The 14,228-nt window shown below is 39.5% G+C and overlaps 3 protein-coding genes and 1 non-coding gene across 4 annotated transcripts; 3 read left to right on the plus strand and 1 right to left on the minus strand. All coding sequences in view use genetic code 12, as the record gives it.

Moving 5' to 3' along the window:
* Nucleotides 1-2,267: 2,267 nt before the first annotated feature.
* On the minus strand, nt 2,268-2,340 carry RJT20DRAFT_t18. Its single transcript has one exon. It is a non-coding gene; the product is annotated as a tRNA-Ala (tRNA).
* Nucleotides 2,341-3,226: 886 nt separating this feature from the next.
* SRB8 (Srb8p) lies at nt 3,227-8,475 on the plus strand. Its single transcript, XM_064916266.1, has one exon. The coding sequence runs from the start codon at nt 3,372-3,374 to the stop codon at nt 8,325-8,327; it is 4,956 nt and encodes a 1,651-aa protein (XP_064777345.1). The 5' UTR covers nt 3,227-3,371; the 3' UTR covers nt 8,328-8,475.
* A 488-nt stretch (nt 8,476-8,963) lies between these two features.
* Nucleotides 8,964-11,615, plus strand: RJT20DRAFT_124516 (Zn(2+) transporter). Its single transcript, XM_064916267.1, has one exon. The coding sequence runs from the start codon at nt 9,379-9,381 to the stop codon at nt 11,479-11,481; it is 2,103 nt and encodes a 700-aa protein (XP_064777346.1). The 5' UTR covers nt 8,964-9,378; the 3' UTR covers nt 11,482-11,615.
* Nucleotides 11,616-11,985: 370 nt separating this feature from the next.
* Nucleotides 11,986-13,919, plus strand: ARG8 (acetylornithine transaminase). The gene has a single exon (XM_064916268.1). It carries the CDS (start codon nt 12,078-12,080, stop codon nt 13,458-13,460), a length of 1,383 nt encoding a protein of 460 aa, XP_064777347.1. The 5' UTR covers nt 11,986-12,077; the 3' UTR covers nt 13,461-13,919.
* Nucleotides 13,920-14,228: the final 309 nt, after the last annotated feature.

A 14,228-nucleotide genomic window follows, 5' to 3' on the forward strand; every position in this document is an offset into this window, starting at 1 on the left:
ATGGATGTTCAAAACAGGGATTCCGAAGTATATATAGTATATTATCACTATGCCTGCTGTACGCTGTACGTTATATGCTGTATGCGATCAAGTATGTAGAAACGAACGGAGGCAGTATACACTACACAGAAAGCGTATGGTGAATAATCAATACGAGGTATATAGGATGACGAATGCAAGTCCGAAATGGATGTCCGTGATGAAGGAGAACTTTTGCTAATTTGAGATCTGGGGTGGTGCGGAGGGGGCTGGGGAACAATTTGGAAGGTCTACTTGAGAGTATTGGTATGCCTTAATGTGTGGTCAGTCCGAGGTGAACAAGGATGTTAGTTTGGGACAAGACAGGTGGAACAGCACTCCGAGAATTCGTACTTCGGGACTACAGTGACAGGTAAAGAAATAACTACGCCTGAAGGTTAAATGTGTAATTATTACCTTGATTATTACTTATTACTGTAATGGGTTTGTTTCATACGCAGTCTTAGCTGCACGACAACCCCCTCTGTATGTCTAGCAGGCCTCAACCTAAATCCTGGAATAGGAGTCTCGGTCAAGAAAAATCACGCTATCCCGAGAGAATTGGTTGTAAAATCAAGTAGACTGCTCCATGAATTTGAATTAATATTTCAGTATTATTAGATGTTAAGCTTCCAATCACCTGGTATTGTCATTATTTTTTAGAGGGCATTTTGCACAACTGGGGTCGACTATTGTGAGGGCTCTTAAAGTCCGGGGATTAGTCCAATGGAGGATTGTAAAGGTGGGCTGCGCGCGCATTTCCTGTAAATCGTCGAATCATTGGTGACGGTGGATTTTTCTGGGGTAGAAGCAGATCAACTCCGACCGATTGCCAAAGCACAGGGTACCTAACGGCAATAGACCTAATACGGATGCTTTTTCGGAACGGGCTGCCGGCGGGGCAGATAAAAACAATTTCGTTGCTCTCATGATAATTAACACCGGCTGCCAGCTCAAACCAACTGGATATAATTTGACAATAGCCGTAGACCCAACAAATTCTCGATAAATAAAACTAAGCGATTCTGGAAACTCCCACACTCAACCTGGAATATCCGTAAATAATACCGACAGGGAGCTTTTCTTTTAGGCTTCAAAAACTCCTTCGTACAAGCCACAAGTACTGAGCCGATACTATGTATTGCATGATGTCTATTTTGTTTCTTTTGGAGTAGTCAGTGTCCCGCTTCTTCCAAATGAAAAGTAGAGACATCCTTTCTGAGATGTCTAGTTTAGAATACGTGCGAGACATGACAAATGACTTTCAATGACCAAATGCCTAGTGTTTCATCTCAGGGAGTGAGGCTGGTGAAGGTGCGTATATATGTATACGGGCTCCTGCGATAACTTGCAATGCTAGTTACGATTCGTTCGCTCTACAAATGTACTACTCTTTCAGTTTTGGTTTGCCCTGGGGTAATTCGAAACTTAATCACCGATTTAGGAAGATCAGTATGATGAATCTGCGGTCATTATGCATACCCCAGGGATGATCGGAGCCTTCCATCCTTCCAACAACAATGGCAGAGGGTCGATGGAACTTCTCGTTTCATTCCACTGGTTCCATTTTTCCACTATGGAAGTGTGTGTTCTCAATGCTCAACTAAACACCGACAAAATATTTAAATAGTTCTATTCGGACCTGTTCTTAAGTCCATGTGTCGAAAGTCCGAGCCCATATGGATGCCTTTCTTCAACGCAACGGGATTTTCTTTTCAGTGCTCAACAACGTTCTAGCCATAAGAAAATGTACCTACTTCAAAACATGGCATTCGCCTACATGGTGGGGAATGGTTAGCATGACGTAAAATCATATAAACTTTCCGGTTCAAAGGAGACATTCAACTCCTAAATAAAATCATCTTCTCATTCAGATCGAAATCTTGAAAAATCTGTGAATGCTTTGCGAGTTATTTACTTACTGAGAGAATACTACTACTCTTCTGAAAACTATAGAGCTGCCACCCAACTGTTCTATATCTTTCTAATCTCCAGCTAATATAAGTCTTCGGAGTTTCGAATTTGCGAGACTTAGCTCGACTAATGCAGTAGCGAGATTATTTTCTAGCTAGTCGAGAACTTCTTTAATATGTGTTAACCAGTATAGAGGGGAAACAATCCTCACGGAGAGTGCTGGAACCGGCCCGTTACGATCTTTGGCTATCCTGAATGGGCTAGTGATCACCTCTAGGTTCTGTTTGACATTTACTCTGCCTGATCCTCGATTAAACAAGCAAAAAAAGAAATAATGGACGAGACAGGAATCGAACCAGTGACCTTTTGCTTGCAAGGCAAACGCGCTACCAACTACGCCACACGCCCTTATTTTCTTTTACTTTTTACATTAGGTGATAACGACAACTCTAGTAAAATTTTATATGCCGGAAATTTTTTAAGACCCGTGCCGCAATAAATAAGAAACCTGCCATTCTGGTTTCTTACAGGGTACATTAAACTGCTTGTCTTTTTCTTTTTCTTTTATTTACTATTGTTGAGTAGAAACTAAGATCGAAGAGAAACAGATCGTAAGGGACTACATGACTTCATTGAAGTAGTCATATGCGAAGCTCATCGCTGTTACTGGCAAGATAAATAAAGATATACCCCTTCAAAGGGAAAATCAAACATGAATTATTCTCTTTTGCTGCGAAAAAGTATAAAATGAGTGAAGATAACAATACCACCATTTTCCATCACTTTCATTCTATTCTCCAACAATGTACACATCTTTCCTATGAAGGGAAATCTTCGTTCGCAAATGAAATGGACAAATTCTACAGATCGATGCAAAGGTGTTCAGATTATCGGTGAAAACTTTACATGCCAGTTCATAAAATGCTAAAAATCACTATTGATGGTTGTCACGGGTACAAGAAGTATTTAAATTAGACCCTTATTAGCTAGTCATTAACAGCTGATGGTATCCTTGTCTTATTTCAATTATTAATTCTACTGTCTTCATTTCCTTTATCTTCTTTATCTTGGAATCCACTCTCTAGCGGATTCTCTACGTTTATAATTCGAAAACTAAAATAAGCAATAAATTAGCATGTCTAAAGTGCCCAGTTGAAAGCATCCAATCAAATCCTTATCTCTATTGAGTCAGTAAGACAAGACAGCCCCATGGAACTAGTAGCCTATGCACAATCATCACGAAGATAGCACCACCAGGCGTCCATTTCAATCCAGTATAACTCACGTGACTGCACTCACCCAAACTCTCTCCATACTGCTTACTTTGAACATGCATCTACCGTATATCTAAAGTTATTCCAAGAGTCGATTTCAAAGAAGATTTCATCACAATACGAATTGCTCTAACTTAAAGGAAACATCTGAAAACTCCAGGCAGTATGTCGAAATCACGGAGTCGAAACAGTTTGTTGTCGTCGAGTAACCGCTCATCCTTTGGCAAGTCTACCAAAGATGAACTACTTGCGATTAAGTTCCTGATGGAGAAGCCCGAAATCCCGCTTTATCCTTTAAATGACATTGAAGCGCTTAATGAAACATCATCAGAGAATCCGAAGACGCCACATCCCACCACTAGCGCTTCCGCTGACCACTCCGAGATCACATACCCAGATTATAAGCCATGGAAAGACCACACTAATCTACCTGAGGACAAACAAGAACAGGAACACCAGAAGTTAAACAATGCTTCTTTTTTGAACAAGGGATACTTCGAATCTCCAATGGTTGCAAACGAATACTATTCCGCAAGAAATTTGATTCAAGCTACGATATTTTCATCTACGGAGAACTGTAATGACGTGCTAAAGGAACTCTCACAGCATTTGGCTAATGCCTATAAGACTAGAAACGAAATTATCAATAAAATCAAGTACGAATCCAACAACTTCAAGATCCCACCTCGTGTCACTCTCACAGCTTCAAAAAGAGAGGCATGGTTGAAAGATTTGGCCAATCCTAACTTATCGCTTCCGAAGATAGCAGAGAAAATACCCCACGGAATAAGAAACAAGATTCTCATAGACGCAGTATGTAATAAAGGAGTCCCTATTAACAGAGCTCTCTGGTTTACTAAATGTGTTCTATTTGGAGAATTAGTGGCATTGAGAAGAAAGCACCAATCAAGATTATCGTTACACAGTCCAATTGCAAATTCTATGGATTTGAACACTCCTGAGAAGTTCGAAATCCATTGGCTTCAAGAGTGGACACAGCAAGTCTCAGATTATATTTATAAATTCGCAAGAGAACTGGCCAGCTTTAATACTGGAGACCGCAAGTCATACTACATAAGTAAGTTGAATTACTTGTTACTGTATGTCCAATCATTGTATGTTGAATTTTTACTAGATAAGAGTTTCTTTCTTGCCCTTATTATCAAGTTCCTTAAAGATGGCCTTCTATTGGACCCACAACATGTTTCTGAATTGATCTCACTGAATAGGGCGGACTCTGATGAGGGGTTAGAAGATACATGGAGTGAGGACATAGATCTCAATTACGGTCAGAGGTTGGTAGCATTGACTCTTATTAAAGTATTCTGGAAGGACATACTAAAGTACGATTATTTATGTAAAGAGTTGAGCGAAACTCTTCTCTTGAACCACCTCTTTATACTGAAGATAAATTCGTACTCATTCAAACAGTCGCATACACAGAATCATCGAGCATCTCTTCCAGAGTCCCTTCGTCAAAATATCTTAGACATGATTGGAGACACCGTCATTTATCTTTTCAAATTTAACACCAATGTTTTCATCATACCAAACTATTGGATCCTTGTGAGTGGAGTTCTTTTCAGAATTTTACTCGAAAATGACGGCATGAAACTAGAAGCTGAACAGGAAGAAATCCTGAAGCAGCTAGAACTCATCAAATACAGAAATGAGAGTCTCATATTGAATATGAGGAATGTACAACCAGCACTTTCTACTAAGAGTCTGAGAGCTAGTCACGGAAGAAGAGGATCATCAATATGGAATCAATCCTTTGTATCTCCTTCTTCTGGGGCCGGAGCTGCCAGGACTGAAAATTTTGACAACGAGCATACATTCATCAACAGAAGCTCAGACGACATATTAAAAATCATCTGTCAATTGGACTCATTAAAATTGAATGATGAACTCGCAAACTTATTAAAACCAGTAGCTCTAAGTGCTCCTGTGACCAAAGGATCGGTTAAATGGAGAGTCAATTTAAAGGTAGTATTATGCTGGTGTATTACAAGGCACCGGATCTCTAGAGAATCTAGTGGAGATATTTTGATAGTATGCAATTTTTTGAAGAGAAAGGTATTGCAGACTCTCAACACGAAAAGTGCCAATAACTTAAGAGCAGAGTTTGAGAACGAAATCCTAGAAGTTTTGTACAACATAGCGGATTCCAATAGTTCAAGTGTTGTCAATTACGACCTTTATGTATTGATTAATGAGCTTTATCAACTTAAAGTTATCACAATTGCTTCGTACCTAAGAAAACTTATTGCATCTGGCATTTTCTACGTTTCACCTGATGCAGAGGATAATGTCCTAAGTGACAGTGACAACTCTAACATATTGGTGCGAACACATCTCCAAATACTCCAGAACTTACCTGTGATCAACAATAAGCAATGCGATAGTATATTGAAGAAGTGGACTTCAACAGGGTTCAACTTCAAGCAAAAGTTTGATATGGGTCAAGAAATATTGAGAAGAGAGCTAATACAAAAGACTTTGAACAACAGCTTTGATGACCGCTTTGAAATACATATTGCATATATAAAAGATCTTAATGTTGGATTGAAATTTTTACTTGTGAATTGGTTAACTAATGAATTGAAGTCAACTATCACAGAATCACCTAAGTTAATTCATATCAATCCCACCATTATAAGTAACCTTTACAACTTCTACTCAATTTGCGACAATCTTACTGTGTTCTTCAAAGTCTTGGTTAAATTCATTTTAAGGAATGAAGGCGGTATGATTATTTTCTACTTGGAATCACTTTATTTGATTGCTCGTTTGATAATAAAGCATTTCAAATTGGTGATGTTTATTGCTGGCAATAATTATGGTTCTACTTCAACTGCCTACGAATTATTTAAATTAATAATTCAGAACTACAAAGACTGCTCAACAAGAGAATTTGACTACTTTAAATTTGATCAGGTATGGAGCTATATTGATACAGCAGTTGAGCGAAACTATGAACAAACTTCTCCTAAGACTGCAGAAGGCGACGCTAGACTATCCAGGAAGAGAAACATGACTGTACTATTCGATAAGGATCAGATTGACTCTCCAATGAAGATTAATACAGAGAACAATACAAGTGGAAGGTCGGATGAAAGGTACACTTCTATTGACTTCAGAAAAGACCTCGATGCTTTACTAGAATCAGTATTTAAGCCCATGGAGAGCACCGAAATGCAAGACACCATTAAATCTTTGGACTTAAACATAGATGTGCTTGATTTGTCTTCAGTTCCAAAGGAATTGAAGAAATTGTATGACAATGAATTATCAGAAGAAGACGAGAATTTGCTTGTCAAATTATTGATCAACTCCCAATACTTATTGAATTTGGAGGGACCTAAGACATTTGAGAGTTCGGTAGAAGAGTTTATTAAGGAGGTAGTGAAAGTTGGAGATGACGAGAAAAAAATTGGTAACTTCTTCAAAAGACTTGCTTTTCATGAAGTAATACGAATTAACGAGTTGTTTGCCTTTTTAGAACCTCTTTCTTTGAACCACAAAGACAGGGTCAAAAATTTAGTTTTTGATATACTTTTGGGTAATCAAGAAGAAGAAAGGGAATGCTTCACCAGTGGTCAGATATTAATGCTAGGTATAATGAGGAGATGGTTTAGAAAACGTTCTTCTTCGACGTTTTTAATATTTATTTTGAAGGGAATCAGAGTAGAAGAAGGTTCGATTTTTGATGGAATAATCTTGGAGAAATATGGCAATAGTATCTTTACATTTTTGAACCAAATTATCGTTTCTAATACAAAAGTTGTCCTGGATGAAATAATTTCGAAAATCAATACTGAAGATGGTATTCGCTTGCTCAGTACCTTATTTAACATCGATTCCTATACTAGCATTGATTCTTTAGCACAGTTAGAGAAGATTTCAGATGAAATTGATGAGTTTAACTTACCAATTTTTCAACTTCTTTTGAAAGTCCTATCCATCAAAGAACTTCTGATGTTGGACGAAAACGACGTACAAGAAAGGCTAAGAGTTTTGTTGGAAACGTTTTTGGAAAATCTCACATTCAGGTTCACTCCTTACAACTCCTTTTTTGGGGAATTGTTCACATACTTACCCTGGGAATATAATGTGGTTATTCTAGGAATGCTTGAAACAAAGTTCCTAACGATGACCAATTTCCAGTTTGATAGATGGGAAAATGATCTGAGCGTAGTAGTGCTTACGAATTCATCAGGTACTACCAACTTGCTTCCAGTCTTCAACGACTATTTTAAGAAGTTTTCGTCATCATCTTCAAGTACTGTCCAATCGTCGAGCACGTTTTTCCAAAATCTTTCAAAGTTTCTTTCAAAGCTCTTGTTAATCGTTAACTCTGAAAATTCATTGATTCATTCATTTGAAGACGTGAGCAATACAGTGTCGATCTTTTTGAGAATTTTGATAATTCACAAGCAGACACTTACTAAACACATCGTGACACAAGATGCTGATCAATTCACTTTTATTAAAAACTTGATCCTGTTGATTAACTCGAAGTTTATTTCAGAAGGAAATGAGAAGCTAAGAATATTATTGTATGACTTGCTCCTTTTAATGAAGTCATCAGTGACAGAGGAAATAAATTCTCATACTGAAAATGACTTGTCTGAAGGCACATCGCCTGGCTTTGGCATCAATGCTCTGAACAGTCCCTTAGGAGATGAACTCACAAAAGTCCTTGCTGACCCAATGAGAGCTGGTGGAGAGAGTGCAAGCTTTGTACCGTCATCAACTGTGTACACACAAGTGTCCTCGTTGTTTAACTTGCCAGAGCCAAACGAAACCAATCCGTTCAAAAAATATATAGTAGATGACCGCGTGGAGTGTGCTTTAACGCTTACAGAAGACGAGCTACAACGCGGGGGAGATATACATGGCTTCAATGACAGCGATTTGGTTTTGATTTCTAATCGCTCAGAGTCCGTTTCGTTTTCCAGTGCATTTGGGATCCTTCCTGCAACGCACCAGAAGCCAAAGGGACAACCATTTAAGATGAGGAGCTACGAAATTTTAGAAGGGACTAGTTCGTCGTTGAATGATGGGTGTATCAACTTGCATCTATTTGACGCATATACCACGAAGGAGAATCCACAATAGGTTGACGAGAGGACGGTACAGCAGAAGAGAGCAGTAATGACAATGATCACTAGAAGACTAATAGATAATTGGTTGAAATGCCTATTAAGTAGAATGAAATACAATAAATTAATGTATATGGGTCCGGAAACGTAAACTCGTTCTTCTACGGAACAACGTGCAAATGCAGCTCTATCTAACTGCAAAATAGCTACCTGCTGCAAAATGATGCAAATCGCACGACATCTAAGCTTCGGTGTAAGCCACTGGCAAAAGAACAGGACTTAAAAAAGAAGCCAACGCACATGTTGGGAAGATAACAAATGCGACTCATGAAAGCCCACATGGAGACACATCAAAGACTTTTTTTTTACGCCCTTCGTTCCGGACTCCACGAATCTCAATGAAGTCATTTCTCTACGTAACGTCAGCTCATATACTTTCACGCCTACTATGACGCATTCCATTCTCTTCTACGACACTCGCATTGGACCACATACAACAAATCTCCAACCCCATTTTTCTTCTCACTCCACAACGCCTCATACACGTCTATTTTGTTCCCTCCTCATCTCACTACCTTGCTCGTTACAGGTTACAACACTACCGTTTATACTAAACACGCTGTACAGTACCTACAGTACGTCGTATTGAAAAAAAAAATAGTAGGTCTATCGAAGAATAACTATGAATGAAAGAATCATTTCTACTTGTCGCGACACCATAGGATTCCGCGACACTGGCAACACGCTTCACACACTAGGCACTCTCTTCACTGTATGTTGGCATGCTGAATGTCTTGTTTCTCTCACTGGGCTGTAGACGTCAGTAGTTTTGTTATATTTTATAAGACAATCTATTTTACACTTTTTGTGTGTCTGCGTTCGCCGTTTCTGTCAAACTCTTCACATTGTTATTCCGTTTACTCCTGGTTAGTGTCGTCCCATCATCGGTTCCCAGTTGCCGTTTTCAGCTGCTGTACCATTTCAATCGTTGCTATATTTAGACCACACCGCTGCGGAATAGAAGTTCGAGGTTTTACTCCACCAAAGATACACTCGTCGCTGTGACTATGTCTAAAGAGAGTTACAGTAATCCAGGACTTGATAGTAGTATCGCCAACTTCGCCGACCCTGGTTCCGATTATCTCATCAATACGAAAAATGCAAACATCAATAATAACTATCATAGCAACGATGCTTCCGACGTGGACGACGATGACTTGTCCAGTGTAGGATCATATCAAGCCAACAACGGCTTCTCCAATAAGAATAGCATGAACCCTTCCATACCGTCGAATACCAGAACTAATCCAACAGGGGCAAGTTCCTATGATAGACCATCAGACTTGTCCTTCTTGGCAAGTGCCAACTTCTCATCGGACTCTTTACCAGACCCAACCTACACCAACATGAACCAACCGTTCACGCCAGCCACACCCACCCTTCCCACTTACAACAATAACATGAGTCCAGTGCCGCCTTTAAATGGTACAGCTGGATTTAATTATCGTAAATATTCAAACCCATCTACGAACTCACCAAAAATATCATCAACACAACGAGCCCGCCCCAAGTCTGCTGTCTTCATGATGGATGCAAATAACTTTGCTATCGCCGAGGACAATGATTCAGTACAATCTGCCATCGATAATACACCAAGATCTCGTATGTCCGCCAACTTGCCATATCGATTGGGCCAATTGAATAATGCATCTCTTCCTCCTGCTGTTCAAAGTCCTTATCGATCTACATCTCCCGTAAGATCCTTGTCACCTTCAAGATCAGCCAGGAGTTATAGGGCAAAGTCTCCAGTCCGTAGATCATCATCACCGTCTAAAACACAACTGCCATTTAACTTCCAGCCCCAAGAGGTAATGATGCATAGTAACAACTCCAACTCGTCTCTTCAGGTGAAACCAGCACACAGAAAAGGTCACAAGTACAAACACTCGTCTATTTCAATGAATTTATTTCAGGAACCACCTCCCTCCATTTCCAAAAACAATAAACAACTAAGCATTCCTGATCTGTTTCCTATCCCAACATTCAAAGAGAGTTTGTCGTCCATTAAATCGGGTCAAAAGTATAGATTGTTGTGGTCAGTATTCCATTTGGCAATTTCGCTTGCTGTTTTCATGATAGGCTACAAATTCAAGTTATCGTCATTTTCAACTTTGGCCCATTTGGTATTTTATGATTCTTTAGGATCGTTGGTCATTGTTTTCGTGGATATCATGTCCAACTTTGAAGTATGGAATAACTCTTCAATTGCATATCCATTTGGTTTGGGAAGGTTGGAAGTGCTTGTGGGCTTTGCTTTGAGCGCCTCCCTTATCATGGTCGGATTCGACTTGGTTAGTCATTTCCTAGAGGAATTTATAATTCTTATTGTAGTATCCGAGGGTGCAGATGCTCACGATGGTGAACAACACCTGTCACATCACATTCACGGAGAACATGGCAGCTCAACAAACTGGTTTGTTTATGAAGTAGTTTTGATGGTAACAATGGCAGTTACGCTCATAAGCTCTAATTTTGTACTCGCATATGACAAAATCAATGAGATCATTTCAGCTCTTGAGGATACGTCCTCGTCAAAAGTGAAGGGTGGAATTTTGGATACGGAGATAACCACCTCAGTGGATTCTTTCTCGAAGAATTTATGGCTCAGTATCCGTAGGTTCTCTAGAATCTGGACAAAGAACCCAACACATTTGCTCACATTAATTTATTCAACATTCCTTGTGGCTATTCCTTTAATTCCTGAGTCTATTGTCTCAGAGACATCTTTTGATCTCAATGAAATGGCTACTTTAGCAGTTTCACTTTCTCTATGTTACACTGGATGGAAGCTTGTTAAAACACTAGGAGGAATTCTTCTTTGCTCTTATCCTTATTCGGATTACGATTACCACGTCTTGAAATCCTCAATCATGGATGCCATAATGTCGCTTGACTTTTTCAAGCAGTCACATGGCGTAGACAAGTTTTATATCACGAAGTTTAACTACGATTTTTTTGTTGTGGGGTTGAAGATTACCATGAAAGGTGCAGATGCAGATGAAGAGTCCCGATTAAGATATGAAGCGGACCGAATAATACGACAGGAGATCAAGCATTTGAGCGAAGATAATAGCAAAATCGAAATCACTATTGATATAGATAGGTATTAGTCCGGATCATGCCATCTAGTAAAGCCACCACATATATACAGTATTAAAAATAGTATAAATAGAATAGTCAAGACTGGGATACTTCTACAATGCATTAATTTACAAGGTTCATAAATTCGCTTGTTGTATATTCATAATAAATTTAGATGATCCTAAATATAAGAAAAGGTATAAATCTCCCACGGTTCTAATAATGTAGAACCCATCTAGACCCCTGGTTCTATATATATAGGTAGTACGCGTCACCTGGAAATCTTGTAAACTTTCTAATATATATCAGGACTGCAACACAACAACTGAACATCTCAACAGCTCCGCAACTCAACGACAATACCCATTACCCTTGCCAAAACATTTCCTAAATCCTATTACACAATCCTTCCACCCACCGCTTTCGCAACCACTTTCAAGGCGTCACTGAGGTACTGTTCCTAATTGGGTAATCGCAATGAGTCAACCGCGATGTGAAATCTTTTCAAATTTTTCAAGATATGAAAAATTATCGGGCCTATAAAACTGGGGCATTTGCTGGAGTGTTATTCTTTTAGATACATTTTGTAGTTACATAGCAGTTTTAAACCAGTAGGAATCCAAAAATGTTGAAATCTTACTCCGCCGTTGTCTCGAAGACTTTGCAGCGCCAAAAGTTGGCTTCTGCTTCTGCCGTTACCAGAAACATGAAGTTCTCCACTATGTCCATCAGATCGCTGGCACAGGCACTTCCAGATGCTAGCGACGACTCAGCTACTGGAAAGTACATTAACACCATTACAAAGCCATATACTGTGACAACATATGCTCGTCCTAACTTGGTCATCACCCACGGAAAAGGCTCCATCTTGTACGACTTGGAAGACAGAAAGTACATTGACTTCTATTCTGGAATTGCGGTCACATGCTTGGGCCATTCAAACCCAGAGGTCACTGAAATAATCAACGACCAGGCCAGCAAGTTGTTGCACTGCTCTAACTTGTACTACAACTTGCCAGCAGGTGAATTGGCCAACAAGTTGGTCACCAAGACCAAGCAATCCGGTGGTTTGCATGACGCTCAAAGAGTTTTCTTGTGCAACTCCGGAACTGAAGCCAACGAGGCCGCTTTGAAATTCGCCAGAAAGTATGGTAAGAGTATAAAAGAGTCCAAGACGGAAATTATCACTTTTGCAAACTCGTTCCATGGTAGATCCATGGGTGCATTATCAGTAACGCCAAACCCAAAATACCAGGCTCCATTTGCGCCTTTGATTCCAGGCGTTCAAGTAGCAAGTACCGAGGATATCGAGAGTGTGGTAAATTTGATTAGCAAGGACAAGACATGTGCGGTTATAATCGAACCTATTCAAGGAGAAGGTGGTATTAATGCGGTAGCTCCAGAATTCTTGGCTCAATTGAGAAAATTGTGTACCGATAATGACGTTATATTGATCTATGACGAAATACAGTGTGGTTTAGGTAGAACAGGTAACATGTGGGCACACTCCGACTTGCCTAAGGAAGCTCACCCAGACATTGTCACAATGGCCAAGGCTTTAGGTAACGGTTTCCCTATCGGAGCAACCATGGTTACCGAGAAGGTCGAGAGTGCTTTATCTGTGGGAGATCATGGTACTACTTATGGAGGTAACCCATTGGGCTCCAGAATCGGTGCCTACGTTGTAGACCAAATTAGTGACGAAGGATTCTTGCAACAAGTGCAGAAGAAGTCTGAAGTATTTGTTAGTGGATTGACCAAGATTGCTGAGAAGTACCCAGAGCAGATTCAAAAGGTGAAGGGTAAGGGGTTGTTGTTGGGATTACAGTTTGATGCCAAGGTTGATGCTGCGCAGGTGGTAGCCAAGTGTAGAGAGAATGGATTATTGGTGATCACAGCTGGTATGAACGTTCTTAGAATAGTGCCAGCTTTGAACATTCCAGAAGAGTTGATTGAGGAGGGATTGAAGGTGTTGGAGGAGAGCATTGGTCAAGTGGTCAAGGAGTAAGTTTTCAAAACAGTAAGCAGCAAGAAAGAGTAATAAAATTGTTGTATCATTACCAAAAAGATATACATGCCATACACTAAGACGATGAATTGTAGATAAATCTGCCGAAATGTGGATAGTATTAAAGAGCTCTTTCCTTAGGGAAAGACAAGAAAAATGTAAGTAAATCTAAGCATCCATTCAAACTTCCTTGACTTGTTAAGTTACAAAATAGCTGCAAATAAATATTTCTCAGTATAACTGATAATTTTAGCGAGAGTCAGACGTTTTGGTGAGACTTTAGCGACAAGCTCTCTAACGAGAGAGAGTGAAAAAGAACAGAGAGGCAGCAGGTTAGTGAATTGTTGGCATAACTAATGCTACACAAGCCTCATATATGTTTCGAATATGATAATAGCTTTGAATATACGAGAAAGTAAGTATATAAAGATACTCTCTTAATAATATAGAACCTTCAAATTGACCATTTTTACAAACCAATCAGAAACAACCACAGAAATCATACTAACCGTACTTACTGTTAAAGTACCAGCCGATACGGCACGACAAGGCTCTTTGTTCCTTTTCTTGTGTGTCGGTCCTAATCTAAAAATGCTCACTTTCTCGCCGTTTTTCCCGTTTTTCTCCCTGGAAAGATAACCATTCTGGTGGTAACTGCATGTCAATACTACTGGGATTAATACCGTAACAAAACTCATACAAAACAGTTAACAGTCCATTACTTTTAATAAAAATTCCACAAATATACCCATTTACCACTGCCAACGA

Source organism: Scheffersomyces xylosifermentans (genome assembly GCF_036884685.1).
Source record: "Scheffersomyces xylosifermentans strain CBS 12540 chromosome Unknown RJT20scaffold_1, whole genome shotgun sequence".
NCBI classification, from domain to species: Eukaryota; Fungi; Ascomycota; class Pichiomycetes; order Serinales; family Debaryomycetaceae; genus Scheffersomyces; species Scheffersomyces xylosifermentans.